The sequence below is a fragment of the Felis catus genome, chromosome A3 (genome assembly GCF_018350175.1).
Source record: "Felis catus isolate Fca126 chromosome A3, F.catus_Fca126_mat1.0, whole genome shotgun sequence".
Lineage (NCBI taxonomy): Eukaryota > Metazoa > Chordata > Mammalia > Carnivora > Felidae > Felis > Felis catus.
The window spans coordinates 21,224,464-21,244,434 of NC_058370.1; the positions used below are offsets into that span (position 1 = coordinate 21,224,464).

General features: G+C 38.3%; 1 protein-coding gene across 7 annotated transcripts in view; it reads right to left on the minus strand.

Annotated features, from left to right (window-relative positions):
* Positions 1–19,971, minus strand: part of RALGAPB (Ral GTPase activating protein non-catalytic subunit beta) — an 89,039-nt gene that overhangs the window by 41,730 nt on the left and 27,338 nt on the right. Inside the window, exons 6-18 of one of the 7 annotated variants that reach the window (XM_019826519.3) lie at positions 17,294–17,425; positions 16,299–16,477; positions 15,088–15,236; positions 14,742–14,958; positions 12,481–12,516; positions 11,058–11,259; positions 7,819–7,986; positions 7,173–7,287; positions 6,517–6,664; positions 4,291–4,355; positions 2,755–2,884; positions 1,434–1,442; positions 418–539 (exon numbers count right to left, since the gene is read on the minus strand). In XM_019826519.3, the coding sequence (XP_019682078.1) occupies positions 418–539; positions 1,434–1,442; positions 2,755–2,884; positions 4,291–4,355; positions 6,517–6,664; positions 7,173–7,287; positions 7,819–7,986; positions 11,058–11,259; positions 12,481–12,516; positions 14,742–14,958; positions 15,088–15,236; positions 16,299–16,477; positions 17,294–17,425 (1,672 nt within the window). Of the gene's footprint in view, positions 1–417; positions 552–1,433; positions 1,443–2,754; positions 2,885–4,290; positions 4,356–6,516; positions 6,665–7,172; positions 7,288–7,818; positions 7,987–11,057; positions 11,260–12,480; positions 12,517–14,741; positions 14,959–15,087; positions 15,237–16,298; positions 16,478–17,293; positions 17,426–19,971 lie in introns of all 7 variants that reach the window. The other 6 variants (XM_019826517.3, XM_019826521.3, XM_019826520.3 and 3 more) reach the window with 6 other exon arrangements.

Below are 19,971 nucleotides of genomic sequence, written 5' to 3' on the forward strand. Positions count from 1 at the left end.
CTTTTTTTGAGGGGAGAGGGTCTGGCTTCTTGTACTCAGCATAAATATTTTGAGATTTGTGCACATTTTCCCACGTACTTATTAAAACCTGATGATCCTACAATGGCATAAAATGTCACGCTGAAAATTTAAGGGTATTATATAGCATATACAAAATCAACAGGCATTCTATTATCATTTGCAAATAAATAGGAAGTACTGAGATGTTTCCTGTAAACTAACAACAAAAATATAATTCACTCTTTGAACTTATTAAAACCAAATAAAGTTCACTTTGTAAAATTTCATTTGAAGGCTCCTTTTTGCACACTCGAGGCATAAACTATGTTTGAGTATAACCACCACTGTCAGGAGATACGGGAAAAAGAGTGACGGTCCAAAGCTGCCAGGCTAAAATACGACGACTGTTCCCCTCACCTTTGCCAGGCCAGAGAGGAGCTCTAGAGCTGCCAGTGATATGCTCATGTCTTGCCGCCACTGGGAGTTGAGTCTTTGGGTGACGAGATGAATGCTGCGGATCAGGAGCCCAGCAGCTGAATCTGTATTAAGAGCTAGGATATAACCCCAATGCCACATCCCACAGGGAGGGAAAACAACTAAGCATTAGTAACAAGAAGCACAGCATTCCACCAGGCACAGACCACAGCAGCCACAGTGAGCACAATGGGCACCCGCACAGGGCTACACTCCCCACCCCACCGGCCTGAGCACCAAGCCTGACTCAACAACAGTGCACAGGGCACACACACTGGACCAAAGCAGCTTCTAGTTCCCAGCTCAGCTACTTTTTACACAGACATCCACCGGGATCTGGCAGTTCGATATCATTCTTATAATAATGTAAATCTTAAAATTTCTAAACTCATAGAGAGTTACATTTTCAAAAAAAAAAAAAAACAGTGAAAAGGCTATCATTATTTCCTTGGAATTTTATAGAAAAAAGAATTCACATTTTAGAATCCCCTCAGATGCTAGGAATAAAGCATCTGTTGAAATTATTTTCAGAGTTTAAACTATCAAAAGTCACATGCAATGTCTTTCTAAACACATTTTAACATTTAATTCTCTAAGACCACTTTAGGACTTCTAAAAAAGAAATTAACCAAGTCACCATGTTTTTTATTTGGCCTCCAGTTCTACTGGGGCGCCTGGGTGGCTCAGTCGGTTAAGCGTCCGACTTTGGCTCAGGTCATGATCTCTCGGTTCTCGAGTTCAAGCCCCACATTGGGCTCCCGGCTGTCAGCACAGAGTCCACTTTGGATCCTCTGTCCTCCTTTCTCTCTGTCCCTCCCCCACTTGTTCTCTCTCATCCTCTCTCAAAATAAATAAATAAAAACTTTTAAAAAATGTAAAGTAATTACCACTTAGCTAATAATAAATTAGGACAAACTAAATTGAATTTTATTATAAAGGAAGCTTTAGGGACATTATACCTGTCGATCCTATCAGAAAGAGGGCAGTGACAACAGAAAAAGGAATGATCATTAAAGAGAGACATTCATGCGACACTAACACAAATCTGGATTTCTTAGTAAAAACTACAACATTACAAGCAGAACTCACTAACACCAGTTCAAAATGCTGAAACAAACAATAATCACTTCCAACATTTATATTAGAACACATACAATAATTCAGAAAATTCTTTAGTTTACAAGTGTTTTAGAAAGCATAAAAAACAAATTTTCACCTATAGTATACTTAAATCCATGAACATAATGAAGAAGATAACAATTTTAAGTAACTTCTTTATAAATGCTGTATTTAAATTTGGTGAATAACCTCACAATGACCTGATATATCTGACATGCTCGAGGATACTTAAAACATGCCTGGACTCCTAAGCTCATGAATTTTCCAGATGATTAAAAAATTAAATTCACATCTAAGGATCTAGATTTCATTCCAGTCAAGTTGGACTGGCACTCACGGATTCAATACAATATGAATAATTATGTATAAAAACACAAAGGCACCCACAAATTCACAGAACCCATAAAGTAACTGCCAAGGGTAAAGGATATCATTGAATAGAATGCTCAACTAGCAAATGCTGCCTTACTCTTGCTTAAAATTTGTGACTGAAGAATCTAACCAGTTATAGTAAGATATACAGTTTTTAAACACAAAGATACTCTCCTGTGAGTTCCCATCTAATGTATATTTCATCACTCCCCTTATCACACTGCAATTACTGACGTGCTGGCTGACTCTGTCATTAGAGCCTGAGGGACAGCACATCCTATTTGACTCTGTATTACCAACACTTGGTACAGAATCCAGAAATGTTTCCCTGACAACCCACTATAATCATTTATAAAATCTAATAAACTACCCAAAATTAGCTATTAGAAGCTATAGAGCTAATTTTAAAAGATTTGCTTTGTTTTAAAAAATCTTTTAGAGGCGCCTGGGTGGCTCAGGCAGTTGAGCATCCGACTCTTGATTTCAGCTCAGGTCATGATCCCAGGGTCATGGGATCAAGCTCCACATCGGGCTCCACACTGAGCATGGAGCCTGCTTAAATTTCTCTCCCTCCCTTGGTCCCTCTACCCTGCTCACACTCTCTCTCTAAAATAAAATAAAAATTAAAAAATAATAAAAATCTCTTAGACTAATAGTCTATTATACTTAAATACCTTAAAAAATCATAACATTAAAATTTTGTTTAAAAAGATTTTGTTTGTCTTACATATCTGGGCATTAAAAGTTATTCAATAAAATTTGGATTTCAAAAAACCAGACATGGCTTACCATAATCCCTTAGGAGGGCCTGAGCAGGTCTTTCACTGTCAGGAGTTGTGGGCTCTGTGCTTCCACCACTTGCTGAACTAATACCACTATTGGTGCGACTATGACTCTTCAGGTGATTTTCTCCACCACCCTAGTCAAATAAAAACAAGTCAAATATCTGAGGTCTACATCCCAAGTTGACAAGTATAAATAGAGGTCAGTCATTAAAAGCCACGTTGATAAAATGGAATGGCTAAGTAGCCGTTTAGGCAGCACAAACTGATACAGATAAAAACTGACAAGGGATTAAAACTATCATGTTTTTGCACAGACACCATCTATTGAAGGGTATGAAAGGTCTGATGATTATGGTTGCCCATTCTGGAGTCTTCTTTGCCACTGTTTACAAAGGGCCAGCTCAGGACCTTTCCCATCTTCACTAGATTTCACGAGCTAATAACTCTGGGTCCTTAAAGAAACACCCTAGTGCCTCTAAGCAAAACTTCAGAATGCTTTAAGATTTATACAATCTTAAAAAAAACAAAACACAAATAAACAACAGTAACTTTCAAATGTAGTTACATCACAGAACACAAACAATGAAATATTACAGTTAGTACTTCCATATGTACAGGGGCTGACAAAGGTATCTGTTAAAGATTTCTCTCATTTTCCCCCATATAAACAAAATTCATTATATCCAGATCAGTTGATTATTTTAGCTACCTACTGGGATATGAATCTAATTTCCTTAATAATAATTTGATCACCCATCTTACATATACCCATCTCATTCTAGTATACTCTATTAATTTCTCCACTCTCCTGTCTTTACTCCAGGTACAAGGATCACATATCCTGAAGCCAGAAGTAGGGGGGCAGTGGGAAACATTTTTAATTTGGAAGCACTGATGCTTTGGGAGACCTTCAAACTTTGGTGTAAAAGAGCTGATGGGGGCGCCTGGGTGGCTCAGTCGGTTAAGTGTCCATTTGTTGATTTTGGCTCAGGTCACTATCTCACTGTTTTTTAGGCTCACAGCACAAAGCCCATTTGGGATTCTCTCTCTCTCTCTCTCTGCCCCTCCCCCGCTCACATGTGGCTGCCCATTCTCTCACTCTCTCAAAATAAATAAACTTAAAAAAAAAAAAAAGAGCTGATAAGATGGAAAAGAATAAACTCATGCTTGTTTCCAGCCAGCATTAGATCTACTAGGCATAGAAGGAATAATAGAATAGAGGGCTTTTCCTAGATTATTTAAGCCAGTTCACCAGCACAGCAAAAGAAGTCAAGAGCTTCAAGTAGACACTGTCCAGGAATAAAGACTGTATCTATCTGAAATTTCTCTCATGCAGAACCTCTCAAAGACCTGATTAATGGCTGAGGAAGCACTAAAAGGTAAGAAACCTCGAAATACACATTTTAAAACAGGATCCTTCAGAATCAATGAGCTGAATTTACAAATGCCTTTAAAAATCACAAAGACATTTTGGAATGCAATTTACATAAAATCAGATGTTGATATTCTCCTGACAGATTGCACGTGGTATGCTTCTTACCATCTCCATTTGGCAACCAATGGCTTCTAAAAGTGCTGAATCTTGAACAATATTTAACATTGCCCCTGTAACAGCAAAAAAAAAAAAAAAAGTGCGTTTTATTTAAATATATGACAAGAATACTAAAATGGCTGAAATATCTCAATTAATAGCAGAGACAGGAATATGATTTTAGCTGACTATGTAAACATGTCAATTTCAAGGGTAATACAAACTAAGAAAGATATGGAATACTTTAAAATCACATTCTGTTCTTTTAGAAATAAAAGAAAAACAACAAAATAAAAATCACAGCTATATCTTTCTGACCAGACTGCTTTTTAATTTTTTAATTTACATCCAAGCTAATTAGCATATAGTGCAATAATGATTTCAGGAGTAGATACCAGTGACTCATCCCGTACGTATAACACCCAGTGCTCATTCCAAGTGTCTTCCTCAATGCCCCTTGCCCATTTAGCCACCCCCCCACCCATAACTCCTCTAGCAACCCTCAGTTTGTTTTCTATATTTAAGAGTCTCTTATGTTTTCGTCCCCTCCCTGTTTTTATATTATTTTTGCTTCCCTTCCCCTATGTTCATCTGTTTTGTATCTTAAATTCCACAAATGAGTGAAGTCATATATTTGTCTTTCTCTGACTGGCTAATTTTGCTTCGCATAATACCCTGTAGTTCCCTCCATGTTGTTGCAAATGGCAAGATTTCGTTCTTTTTGATTGCCGAGTAATACTCCAGTGTGTGTGTGTGTGTGCACGCGCGCGCGTGTGTGCGCGTGCGCGCGTGCATGTGGGCATATACATACACATACCAGACTGCTTTTTCAGAATGATTAAAGCCACATGGTTCAGGGCTTGACCATGGCTGCACATTCTGAAGGCAAGCTGCATGTATTTACCATCAGGGAACTTACAGCTCTAGAAAAGGCTACGACAGAAACAAGATGGTGAGCCTAACACAATGCTTCTCATCCCAGTGTGGGAGTGCTCTTGTCCACCTGGTTAAAGAAGGGACAGACATAGTTTTCCCAATCTATAGGAAGAGTGACAATTGACTCTTTCTTGAAATATACATAGGGAGCTCTTCAGAACAAGGGTTAAGGCAAAACTAAATATCAACTCTGTAGAAAATTATCTGATTTCAAGTGATATGTTATTTGAATAACCTAAAACCCAAACAGTATAAGGAGGCCCTCTTATAGTGAGATTTAAGCTCTGTTCCTTCAAGTCTTTTCCAAAAGGGAACAATTTATTCTTCCCTATTTATTCCACTTTCTCACTGCAAAACATACTACATTCTGAACACTCATTCCAACTACTACTGCAATCACCAATTCTTTGGTCATGACACTTCCTCTCCTGAAATGAAATCCTAACCTCATTTCTGCCTATTCAAATTCTGCCCTACAAGATCAAATTTAACTCCCACTTCCCCCTCTGAAGTCTTTCTTGCCCTTTTGGTTTCTTCGCTCAACACCGAAGACACTGAACAAGGCAGGCAATCAGCTCTGCCTTGAGGATATCCTAATTTCTGCAACAGGACTTGCTCAAGGATAAAAGCCATGCCATCAGTTCTTTAGTGTTGTCCTCAGAATGCCTGTACTTAGGACCATGCTCTTGGCTTCGATGAAAGACAGAAAGAGACAGTTGTAGTAATCAAGTTGAAAAATAATGAGCGCTTATAATACGTCACTGGCCGTAACGATGAGGGGCCATTTAAAAGAGAATCAGATTGATCAGGGGACCAAAAGAAAACATGAAGGAAAAAGGAGGGAAGCACAGCAACAGCTCCTCCTCAGTTTCCTCCTGGCAGCGTTCTTACATGGCTTCTAGAATTACACCCAACTCAAATTTTTTCCATATGGATGTAATGGGCAGGAGGAAGAGGAAAACACAGATGTAAGAAGGGAGGGAAGGAAAGACAAGAGAGGGCAGGGGAGGAAGTGGGTTAAGGGAGAGAGGAGGAGAGAGGAAAGGCAAGAGGGAAAGAGAAAAATATCACAAATAAAACTAAACAAAAATGATGCACTAAGACAACTGTAATTCTTCCCTCTTCCCTCATCTCCCCCCTTTAAACTTTTTCATATATAAAAGCAAACAATTCTGCCTCTGATTCAGAATAAGTAGAGCTGTATTAGGCTTAGGTTCCCATCACTGACCCCTGCTGTCTCAGCATGCCTGGTGTCAACAGCCTACGGGTTCACTTAAAAAAACTTTTGTGAACACAAACCTAGTATCATTTGAGTGTTGTTGGGGTCCGTCTCCGTTTGCAAGGCACCTATTAGTATATTCACAAGTCTCAACTTCAGGGACAAAAAAGTGATCGGTTTATCATATGAAGAGCTGTCATCATTACTAAACTTTCCTTCCAGGACCACCTATGGAAGAAACAAATAATATTCAACATCGACCGCTGTGGTGCACTATGCCCATGTGGCAACCGCTACAGTGGACAAAGAGGTCGGTCTAACAAGAAAGGCTTTCAATCTGACTAATATTAGCCACTGTGCTGGCTAATGTGGCACTAACTCACACAGCATGTGTTAGTGCCATCTGAAATAGTAGACCAAGGCATGCTGGTTGACCGACAGAAGAAATACCACAACAAATCAACTTTGCCAGTTCAACTGAAATAATCTAAGTTGGTTCTTTTTTTTTTTTTTTAAAGATTTTATTGATTTCTTTGTTTTAGGTAATCTCTACATCCAACGTGGGGCTCTAACTCGCAACCCCAAGATCAAGAGTTGCATGCTCCACCGACTGAGCTAGCCAGGAGTCCCTGAGAAAAATCTTAAAAAGCTCATGTTCCATTTTTAAAATACAATTTGACTTGAAGAAGCACACAAAACAGAATGCAGAATATAAAAAACTTTAATGAAACATTACCTCAGATTTGACTGTGCCAAAATGATGAGGGAGGGGCAACAAAGAAAGTAGGATATTAATGGAAGATCTTCTCAATTCTGTTGGATTTACATAGCTTTTGAATTTTGAGAGTTCTCTGCCAAAAAAAAAAAAAGAAAAAAAAAAGAAAAAAAAAAAGCTTTTGGTATTTCCAAACCAAAGTATGTTTTTAGCCATTGCCAAATATACATTATGTCAATTTTTCACAATAGAAGTACTGGGTTTGGTTTCATAAAGAATGCAGTAACTACTTTCCACTGAGTTTATTTTCTGCAGTGTGTGTGTGTGAATTTCTATGTTAAGGTGTTACAGAATTAAACTAGAATCTGACTGACTGATTTTAAATGTATGACCTACTCTATAAAAGTAGGACCTCTGGGCTGGAGTTGTTCTTAACCCTCCAGATCAGGCCAAAAAGAATTCAACATGCCCATGGACAAATCAGAACTGATTGAATTCAGGGATGAGGTGGATGGATCTGGATGTTCTATGCCCATGTAATGTGACCTGAGTTCCTCTGGGCTATGAAGACAATAGCACAGGATAAATTAGGCAACTGGGGAGGAAGCACCAAAACAGACCAGGCCAAACCCAACAAGTGACATACTAGTGCAGAATGATAGCTTACCTGTCAGGCAAAATGGTTTCAAGAGCTGAAATAAAGTAAGGAACCACAACATCAATCCCTTTCAAGTCACAGCAGAACAAAGGAGGGGAGTTTAGAATAACGCTGGCCAAGACAGGATGGCACACATAATCATTTATCTGCAAACCTTGAATTAAAAGCATGTAAAATCTAGGAAAGCAAGAAAAAAATTTTAAACAAACTGCCGATCAATTATTTTCATAATCATTAATATTTTCTACATAGTCATCTGAAAGTCTATTTCCACTCTTCATTACTTCTATCCTTAAAAGGTATTACTGGAGTTAGAACAACTCAAAAGCAAATATACTAAGAACCAAAATATCTTTCCTAATGAAAAGAAAAAAAAGATTCATGTCTCTTACACCTTCTTGAAGTTTTAAGCCTTGCAACTCAAAGTTATAGGTGCCTGCAAATGAAGCAACCAAAACAAAACAAATGGCTACAGCAATTATTAATAAACCAGAGGAATTAGTGAGCTGAATTCCATGCCAGTAAAGTTTTGCAACATCTTCCAATTCCTAAAGAAAAAAAAAAGGGTGCATTGTGTCTTTTTTCCCTTCCCCCTCTTTTCCAGGGGGACGATGAAAGAAAGAAACCTCATGCAGCCCTGCATTCACCGTGACATGGAGGAGAGTCTGAAATAAAACTCCTTTTAGGAATATACCTGCATCTACCTTCGTTTAGTCCCCTCCCCTAACCCCCAATCAACTAGGTATTCAATCTTCTATAATTCAGAGCAACTATACTGGTAAACTCTTCTACTACCGTGAGGTACTTCTTTTCTCTGCAAAACTCTTTGGAAACAGCTTCCTCACCTCCTGGTCACTACTCAACACATTTCAGTCTAGCTTCTCTTCCTAGAATTCAGTTAAAACCATATTCGCAAAAAACCGACAGTGTCCCAAGTGCTAAATCCAAAAGACATGTCCAAGTCTCAACTTACTCTGCCTTTTTAAAGTATTCATTCACCACTTTAATATACTCCCTTCTTCTTTTCCCTCTCTGACTGCTGTAGCTGTTTCCTCTAACAGACCTCTTACTCCGCTTGCCTCCTATACTAGTGTCCATCCATCAGGCTGCTAAGCTCCATCCACTCTCTTAAGCTCTCTCTCTCTTAAAACAGAAGAGAGACACAGAATATTTTAAGCCACAGAATATAATCAAATCAGTCTTTAGTCCATGCCTCTCAACTGAGCCCAGATCTGTCAGCCAAAAGTGTGTGGCTACCTAAAGGCAGGTCATGTCCAATTATCGATTACTGACAACATGTACTGATTACTCCAGTATTTGCAGAGTGTCTGGCACATAGTAGGAACTTAATTATTTGTTAATATCCCACAGGCATCTCACACTCAACAGGTTCATAACGAAGTTCATCATCTGCCCTCTCACAAATCTGCCCTTTTGGTTGGTCACACTACCATCCATCCAGTCTTATGGGCCAGACAGAAAGCTCACGATAACAACCTTCCACCTTATCACTATTGGTACTGTTCAGGGTATCTCCCCAACCCATAGTCTCCCTCCTGAGACTATGCCCCCACCACAAAGGATGAGCTCCAGCACTCCATGTGACCCACCCTCACAGCCATAGCTGACTAGGCCAGAGGTAGACGCCCGATTAATCGGATCTTTTTTCCCAGGAATCTGAAATTAGGCTTCAGAGATGCTAACTGGCCCTCCTGATCACTAGACCAAAGCAATGGAATTTGGGAACTCAGAAGCACACTGAAACGTAAGAAAATAATCTGCAGAGAAGAGAAGAATGAAGAAGTTCTGGGAGACCGAGAAGACAGAGAAACAGGAAGAAAGTTGTCTTGTTCCTTGAACACTTTCTAGTTGCTGGTCCCTGCCCTTTGTGCGGCCCTGCTGCATGTCCTGACCTTAGAATGTATTAAATGGCACAATTTCTCATAACATGTTTCTATTTTGCTTAAATCACACTTTTGATCAGCAGAGGAGTTTCCTGTTTCTTAAAGCCAAAGCCTGGTGGCTGTCGGTTAAGCGTCCGCCTTCAGCTCAGGTTATGATCTCACGGTTCATGAGTTCGAGCCCCGCATCAGGCTCTGCACTGACAGCTCAGAGCCTGGAGCTTACTTCGGATTCTGTGTCTCCCTCTCTTTGTCTCTCCCCCACTCCTGCTGTGTCTCTCTCCCTCTCAAAAATAAACATTTAAAAAAATTGAAACAAAAACAAAAGCCAAGAGCCTATTATTAAGATTTCCCTGATTAGTTCCCTGTTTCAGGCCTATAGGATTCTGCACTTGGTTCCCTCTGATTCAGCGTAATCCTCTCTCCCGAGAACCTATAGCAGGTACAAAGCCACCTAAATGGTATCGTTGATCACTTTAGCAGCTAGGCTAAAGGTCAGTGGAGGAAAGCAAAATGTAGTCAAGAAAAATAGGAGGCCACTACAAGTTAATTTAGGAAAAAGGTGGCAAGGTCTGAAGCGTCATGGTTAGGACAGAGTAGAGAGATTCCAAAGAGGGTTAAGTAGCAGAAAGGCAGGAGTTGGTTCACCATCTAAAGACACAGTGGAAGAAGAGTCTAAAAGGACTCTTAGTTTCTGCCCTGAGCAGCTAAATGGCTGGCAGAGCCATTCACACAGATGGCCGGAGTCACAGATTTGAGTGAGGACCCTACCCAACCTGCTAACATCCTCTAAATACTACCCATCCTTTTTAAGTCCAACACAATCATCCCATCCTCTAGAACTCTTTCCTGAATCCCTGGGTAAGTACATACTGCTTCTTCTTCTGAATGCCCACAGCACTTTACCTCTGCCTCTCTCCTACCAACTTCTATTACTAATGGATCACTGTCACTTGTGTCCATGGCTTTCTTTGCTCACTTGAGAAAATAAGCTCCTCAGAGGCCAGATTCACAGCTAACATTTCTGGACTGTGTATATGGCTAATACTGTGCTGAAAGTTTATTCAACTAGTGTGATCCTTCCAAATCTCTCCATAATTAATAAAAGTCAAATATGATGAAATAAATAATACTTGTAAAATAAAAAGCATCTTAAGGATATTTACCAAATTTGATGAGGCAGGCAAAATGGAAGAACTTCAAGCAAAAGTTTCAATTACTTACAGACATTTGCAAGTTTTTCAGACCAATGTTTACTCATCAATTCAGCCTACCAAGCCATGCTACAATAGTTTCGCTATCAAAACGATATAAATGGAAAAATAAACAAAAAGAAAATTCTAAGACCTGGATAAATAAGCTGGCAGAATCTCTTCTCCAGTCTTCTTGCTACAAAAAATCCTACACAGTGTCCCACAAGCCTCAGCTCTTCCTGCTTCATAGTTATCAGGAAATTCACTTGCATCAAACATAGGATTGGAAACCATGGTGTCTGTGGACATTTGTGACCCTTTCCGTCGAAACTCCATGCTAGCTTGTGTTGTAATGGCTGAGGAGAGAAAAGGAGGGTGTTATTACATTTGTCAATATGCAAATAGGCTCATGGGACCCTGGACACAAAGATCAAGTGTTGGTGTCATTAAATAGTTATTGAAATAGAATTCAATAATGCTTGTTTGGCAACTATGTCTTAATTTTTTTTTTTAAGGGGCTCTGGGAAATCTTCTTTGAAAATAGTAACAATTTACAGTGATATTAACAGTTTCACAGATTCTACTAGAAGCATTTTTCAACTGAACTTTTGATCAGCAGAGTACATTTGTATATATCTGTACTCAGAGTCTCAGGTATATAATAAAGAATTTGGCTTTTCTATTATTAATTCTTTTTCCTCTCCCTGTAGAATGATGCTTAAACATTAAGAAAAACAGCTACTGCAATTTACATATTACCCCAGACAGACATTATAATTAAATGGGCAAGCCCATGCCAGTTCGTATATTTTAGGGAGAGGGCAAAGTAAGGATGAGAAATGGGTAGGGAGGAAGAGAGAGCATTCCCACCACCCACCCAACTCCAAAACACACACCAAAGAATCGCCCAACCAAGCAAAATGAGAATGAATTTTAACAACCACAGACAGCAGCTAACTTGAGGTTGATAAATCAGAAAATTGGATTGGCAAGAAAGATTATCATGGTCATTCGTTGTCACTGAAACAGAAGCCCTTTGAAAGTTGCTTTTACTTTTAACAAAAGATTTCATAGTGTATTGAAAATCACTCTGAAATCTTTTATCACTCTACGTGAAATGTTTAAATTATTTTGTAATAATAGTTTTAATAGAGTGCAGAGTCAAGCATAAATCTTTATGCAACTTCCCATGAGCCATTTTTAGTCCTGAATAAGCTATCCAGCAATAATACAATTGAAAAACACTACATGCAGAATGCATACAAATCAAACACTAAATCTGTATAAAAATAAGCTTAAAGCTTTAAAAAAAAAAAAAAAAAAAAAAGCCAAAACACAGTTAGTGCAAAGTCCTGGAATTCATGACATGACCAGACTAGTGTACAGAAATAATGGGACTGATTCAGGCAGATTAATTTGCTTTTGCCAACAATCTTCCCCATTCAAAACACAGAAAAGTATTTTTCTTCCCAAGTGCAAAAACTACAAGAGACAATGACAATCAAATTTTTTAATGGAATTATGAAAAAAATAAAAACATGACTGCAATTAAGGAGAAGCTTCTGGTTCCTACTTACAAGATTTATAAGAAAGAAGAATTTGGATAAAAGATGCTGCAAGATAATAGAAATAAATGGAAACAAATCAAAGGACAGCAGTAATTATAAAATACTTTAAAGATGGTGAAATTTTACAATAAGTTAAGAAGCTTTTTAGCTTTTTAAAAGTTAGATTAAAAGCTTTATGATACCACAAGCTAGTTCAAAAACAGGAAATTGTGCATTCAGATCCAAAATTATGAGTTTTGTATCATGCAAAACAATGAACGAAGAAAATTACACAACTACAAAGAATTGAGATTTTGAACTGCCAATAACGTGCATTAAAATTTTAGTTCATTAACCCTTCCCAGCTCAATGTTACTTTTACAAACTACAGTGTAATGTCACATCAATCTAAAGCTAACCAGTTCATAGAAGCAAACACTTTAAGTTAGAGGTGAACTGCATGGCAGAATTCCTTGATGGCAGCCAGTACTTAGAAACAGACTAACAGTGTTTGTATTCCCAAACCCTCCATCCCCACAACTTCATGAGCAGCACCCATTAGCACTCCAATCCAGGGAAATACCCGGACACCTCCTATCTCCTGGGTAATGTAACAGCCTTTCTCATCTCTGAACACAACAGGGGGAAGAGGAGCTTCTATCTTTTCCACACCAAGGAAAATGTTAAGAGTTCAAAGTAAGAATTTGTTGCCCACATATGATCTGAATTCTGGTTTCTATCTTTTGGCACAAGAGGGTGAGCAAAGCTGTTACAAACTCCCTAGAGAGTGAGAAGATTTGCATATTCCCTTTAAGCAAGCCCACCAAGGAGGCAGGAGGTGGAGCCATTCTGGATTCAGGGACTTTAGAGTCAACAGCTTGATACCCAAAAGTTATAGCATAAGAATTGCACCTTAATAAAAATAAAAATTAAAAATATGACTGATTCGTTCTAGCAAATACAATACAAATTAATAAACATGATTCGGAAAACTCAAAATATATGGCACATGAACATAAGAAAATATAAGCCAAAAATGGTTTTCTAAGTTTTCATTGAGTCATTAGTAAGTACATTTACTTATCCACAAGTAAGCATTACTTTCAAGCCTGTAAACAAAATATGGAAATGGCAGAATATAAAGGGTTTGAATTCGAAGAAAATGAACAAGGGAATCTGTAAACTCAAACATGCGATCTCAAATCATATTCCTGAAAATATCTTCATATTCACAACTTTTTAAATCATTTAAAAAATTTGTAAGAACATCTAAAATAATTATACGTGTATAATGCTCACTTAGACCTTAGTTCTGAGATGATTCCTAACAGCTAAGAATGCATTTCTGAGAGAAAGCAGAGAACTTTATGATCAGTATATTAGTTTTAATCCTTGGAACCAACATTCCCCCTAGACATGCATAAATTAGGCATCCTTTTCTCTCAAGCTACTTCCAACCCCAGTCAGAAAAGTGCTTTCTTACCAAACAACCAATACACTCATTAATGCATATAACACGGTGCCTGGGCACATAGTAACTGTAACAGCTCAGTAAACGCTAGCCATTATTATCGTTCTCTGTAAGACCTATCAGAAATATCTAGCACATTCTGCACTTCCCTACGCTCCCATCCTGCACACTATGCCACGACTTCCAAGTACAACGGTAGGATGACAAAAATAAATCAGATTTTATCTAAATACTTTAATTTGTCATAAAATCTAAATGAAGATATCAGCGTTGAGTTATTAATTCTCCACCAGTCTTATTTAGTTCCACAGCAAATGGTATTTTTGAAAGTGGGCCCTGAAATAAAGTTCTCTCAACTAAAACCTGAGAAGTAAGAGTCTTTCATGAAGCAGAAATTTTCTGATACTGATACGTACTAATAAGTGAATGGCTGTCAGAATCTAAGAAAACACTTCTTGTGAATAAATTTCTGGTCAAAATCTTCAATTCTTTCTCTCAATATTATTACCCTGGCTGACATGAAGGGAACTTCCAGGCCACCTACTGAAAGGAATTTGATTCAACAAAAAGTGGCTAACCTGAAGTGTGTCTAATAAAACCAGACAAATGCCAAACCTCATAGAACATACATGAAAAGGACAGGTAGGAAAACTTCCTAAATTCTGTTACTGCAGCTGGAAGGGGTTAAACACAAAGACACTGCTTGGTCAGAGACAGAAAGCTTTTTAAGATACATATTAATCTTGCAGGTAGGAAAGATTAAAAAGAAAAAAAAAAAGAAAAGAAAAAAGTGATAACATATTTCTTGAGCAATATTTACCAGTCATGCTGCTGTCTCTGTTTATCCCATTATGAAGTTTACAGTGAACAAACGCTGCATCAAATAACCATGATCCAAAGAGATTCAAGATGCTGTTAACCTTTGGTCTCCGAGGGGCAGGCAGTGGCCGGGGTTCAGAACTTGTCTGATTGGGACTTGACAGAGGAGAAGTGGAGGATGTCTGGTGCTGAACTTTCGAGGCATGAGCAGTACTAACCTGTTACAGGAGTGTAAGAATATATCCACACTCAAGAAAAATGTGAGAAAACACCAGGACTTTTTTAAACGGATAGCAGCTTAACAAGTCAACTTTACACAGCATAGTAACAGAGATGAAAACTCTTACTGTGCTTGTCTTCATGGTGGCCTTATTCACAGTAACAGCCCGGTGCCTCCGGTTATGTGGTGGGGTGGTATTGACAGCAGTGCTTTGAGGCATACTTAATCTATTCACGGGTGTTGGAGGAGCACTGTCCGATCGGGGTCTAGAAATGCCTTTTAAACAAAGACCAAAGGAATTATTTTTCACAGTTCCAAACACGTGGTCAGAAAAATCTTCCTCAAGCAACACCAGCGAAGGCTCAGGACAAGACTACAGCAGACACCATTAGTTGCCTCCCAATATCCATTCACTCTTTCTCCCTGATTACAGAATACAAGTTTCAGCTGGACACGGCTACCCAAAATACACGACGACATTTTCAAGCCTCCCTTAGAATAAGATGTGGCTATGTTCTGACCACAGAGAAGTGGGTGATTGTTGGGTGCGTCTTCCAAGAAATCTCCTTAAAAGGACCAATCAAATGTAGACTCTCCTCCCTTCCTAATTCCTGAACAGGATGGTTGGAACTCATTCAACCATCATGGACCACGAGAGAGTACACAAAGAATGGGGAGCCAAAAGACCAAAGCCTTGGGTCCTTGGTAACGATGGAACAGCTACAGTGGCCCTATACTACCTAGCCCTGGCCTTAACATATGCGAAAATAAACTATCTTGTTTAAATCACTGGTATTTTGGGTTGCTATGTGGCAGACAAACTTAATTTGAACTATTACCTATGAAACATATTAACAAATGCACATAACAGATGTTTTAGAAAATAATAGATATTAAATATTACTGCCTTTCGATAGGTTAAAAAAATTGAGTTTTCATACTCTTAAAATGTGAAACAGTTTAAAGTAATGGCTCACAAAAGGCATAACTTGCTTACGACACACAGAAGAATGATACCTAATGAATTTTAATCTGTATTTTCTTAGATTACCAGTGAGAATGAACTTTTCTGCAAATCATTTATTCATATTCTTTGTCCATTTATCTACTAAGTCTTATTCTTTTTCTTAGCATTGTCTGATCTGTTTATATAAAGATAACAAAAGCTTTCTAGCTATTACATTTATTGCAAATAATTTTTCCTACTTTGTTATTTGTCATCAAATCTGGTGTGTTGTTTTTTTTCCTTTTTGGCTTTCCATAATAGTTTCTAAATCTAGACTCTAAAGTTATCTACATGTAGCTCTCCAAACATTTAGCAACATACACAAAATTCACCTAAGAATGCATCCACCAGACAGCTGATTCCACGCATGGCACGAAAAAATATTTGAGGCAGATGTTTAAGGCAGGGATACTGATTCAATTCTTGTGGCATTCCGCTCACATTTAAGAACTGTTCCTGAAATTTGGGAGTAGAGCTTATAATGGCCGGGTTACTCAAATCCACGGGATTACTATCAAAAAAGAGAAAAGGAATTAATTACACAGAAAAACTTTCCAATTTTAAAGGAAATAGAAAATGATCCCAAAAAAAGACATTTTTAAGAAAACTGAAAGATGAAAAATGCAAACTAAGAACTGGGAAAAAAGAGAATGGTTCACAACCCTAATTTATAAAAAGGTCACATAGAGTAATTTAGAATCACCAATACACAAACAGAAAAATGAGGCCAGTCGAACCAGAATGAGAGGAAATGAGAATTAAGGCAGTATGCAACAGAACAGAAGTTACACACAACACAAGGATGTGGCCAGTAGAGAAAAAAATAGGAAGCAATGAAACTGAACCGAATAGAATTATCAGAAAGAAGGAGAGAGCAGGAAGCAGCGATTTATCCTTCTGTGTAGTTTTAGTGTATGCCTCAGTGACATTTCAAACAAGGACACTAGAGAGGCCCTCCTAGCCAAGCTGACCAGACACAGCACTGGTCACACACAGAAGCAAGGCAGTCTCCAGTCCCCACAGAATGCAACGAAGTCCTGGGAGAGCTATGATCTAGGCTGCAGCAGTAGGCAAGAGAACAAATGTCATATGTACCACAGGGGACAAGCTTCCGGAGAGTGCAGACCGAGCATGGCCGAGGGCAGCCTGCCTCTGCTGAGACAGGGACAGCAGGAGCCACGTGATGCAGATACGCCTGCTGTCCCATGTGGCTCCACCTGAGGCCTGTACTTAGGAGCCACACACTGAGCGCCAACATGAGAGCTACAGCACGGCTTCTGCCCTGAGACACTGGATGAAGAGCAAACACGAGACTAAATAATAGTACCTTAACATATGTAAGAAGCGAAACCACGTCTGTGCTACACACTCGTTATCCATTTCAGGAGGGATCAGACTGGCATCTTCATCAGGAACTTTAAATGGAGGAAATGAAGGACCATACGTAAAGCGTAGCAATCTAGAATAGAAAAAAATTGCACACCACCAAGTTCGTTTCTTAACAGAGTGAAAAACATATTCAAGAATTAAAATATGATAAAAGAGGGGCGCCTGGGTGGCTCAGTTGATGAAGAGTCCGACATACGCTCAGGTCATGATCTCACAAGTGTGTGAATTCGATCCCTGCGTCGGGCTCTGTGCTGACAGCTCAGAGACTGTAGGCTGCTTTGGATTCTGTGTTTCCCTCTCTCTCTCTGCCCCTCCCTGACTCACATTCTGTTTCCCTCTCTCTCAAAAGTAAACAAACATTAAAAAAAAGAGGTAAGAGAAATACAAGAGAAAACAGATGAAATGTGTATCATACGTAACAAAAGAGATCGATGAAAACCCTTACTGACAAGAGAGAAATTAAAAGGGGATTTCCAATTTTGTAAAAGATTAAAAAACTTTTTCAAATATTTGAATAATTTGTTTTTAAAATTATTACTTATAATTTATATATTTAATTTATAGTTTAGGTTATGTACCTATAATTTATAAAACCACATATACATGTTACACATTAACATTATGTATCATTAAAATCTAATTTTATATATGTAACTTTATAATATATAGTATGCAATATATAAAATTGTACAATAATAGCCAACTTATGGAAAGAGCATAAATGTCCATCAACTGATGAATGGATACAGAAGTTGTGGTTTATATATACAATGGAATACTACTTGGCAATGAGAAAGAATGAAATATGGCCTTTTGTAACAACGTGGATGGAATTGGAGAGTGTTATGCTAAATGAAATAAGTCATACAGAGAAACACAGATACCATATGTTTTCACTCTTATGTGGATCCTGAGAAACTTAACAGAAGGCCATGGTGGAGGGGAAGGGGGTGGGGGGGAAGAGACGGAGGGAGCCAAACCATAAGAGACTCTTAAAAACTGAGAACAAACTGAGGGTTGATGGGGGGTGGGAGGGAGGGGAAAGTGGGTGATGGGCATTGAGGAGGGCACCTGTTGGGATGAGCACCGGGTGTTGTAAGGAAACCAATTTGACAATAAATTTCATATTAAAAAAAATCTAATTTTATATATGTAGCTTTATAATATACAGTATGCAATATATAAAATTGTATGTGAGGGGTGCCTGGGTGGCTCAGTTGGTTAAGCGTCCGACTTCGGCTCAGGTCATGATCTCACAGTTTGTGAGTTCAAGCCCCGTGTCGGGCTCTGTGCTGACAGCTCAGAGCCTGGAGCCCATTTCAGATTCTGTGTCTCCCTCTTTCTCTGCCCCTCCCCTGTTCATACTCTGTCTCTCTCTGTCTCAAAAATAAATAAACGGTAAAAAAAAAAAAAAAATTAAAAAAAATTGTATATGATACGCTAATTTTATGTTAATTTTATAATACATAAAATTACAAATCATATATTATCAATTTATAAAATCATGAATTATTTTTAAATGTTTATTTATAACTAATTGCAAATAATTATATAGTCATATAATATTCAACTTATGTTATATAATTTGTTACAGAATTATAAGATAAATTGTTATTTAAATTATTTTTAAAAGGTTCATCCCACTGCAAACTCCTTCAACACAACTAAGCTATAATCTTTTTAATGTTTATTCATTTTTGAGAGAGAGCAAGTGCACAGACATGCGCAAGAGTGTGAGAGCAGGGGAGGGGCGGGGGGGTGGGACAGAGGATCTGAAGTGGGCTCTGCAATGACAGCAGAGAACCTAATGTGGGGGCTCAAACTCAACAACTCTGAGATCATGACCAGAGCTGAAGTCAGACGCTAACCAACTGAGCCACCCAGGCGCCCCACAACTAAGCGGTAATTTATCCATAATAACAACTGCTATATAACTTACATGAAGTTCAGAATTTATAGTGTACCTTAAAAGTAATTCAACAATTCAGTTACTTAATTTATTAGTACTATTCCAAATGCATTTAAACGGTTCAAAGCCCTTTGACTCAATTGTCTTCTATCTAGAAATTATACCTTATATCTAGAAGTTATGTCTAGAAATAACCAGAATACACACACACAATGTATATTCACATCAACAATATTTTTCATGTTTTTTATTTTTATTTTTGAGACAGAGAGAGAGAGAGAGAGCAAGCACACACAAGCGGGGGAGGGGGAGAGAGAGAGGGAGACACAAAATCCGAAGCAGGCTCCAGGCTCTGAGCTGTCAGCACAGAGCCCGATGCCGGGCTCAAACTCATGACTACGAGATCATGACCTGAGGTGAAGTCAGGCATTTAACCCACTGAGCCACCCAGGCACCCCAACAATATGTTTAAAGTAAAATACTGGGAACAACATAAATATCTAAACAACAATGAAATGGTTAAATAAATTATAATTCCATTTACATAATGAAAAACTACAAAGCCATTAAAAATATGACCTTGAATATACTTAAGTGAAATAAGTCAGTCAGAGAAAGACAGATACCATGTTTTCATTCATATGTGGATCTTGAGAATATTAACAGAAGACCATGGGGGAAGGGAATGGGGAAAAAAAGTTACAAAG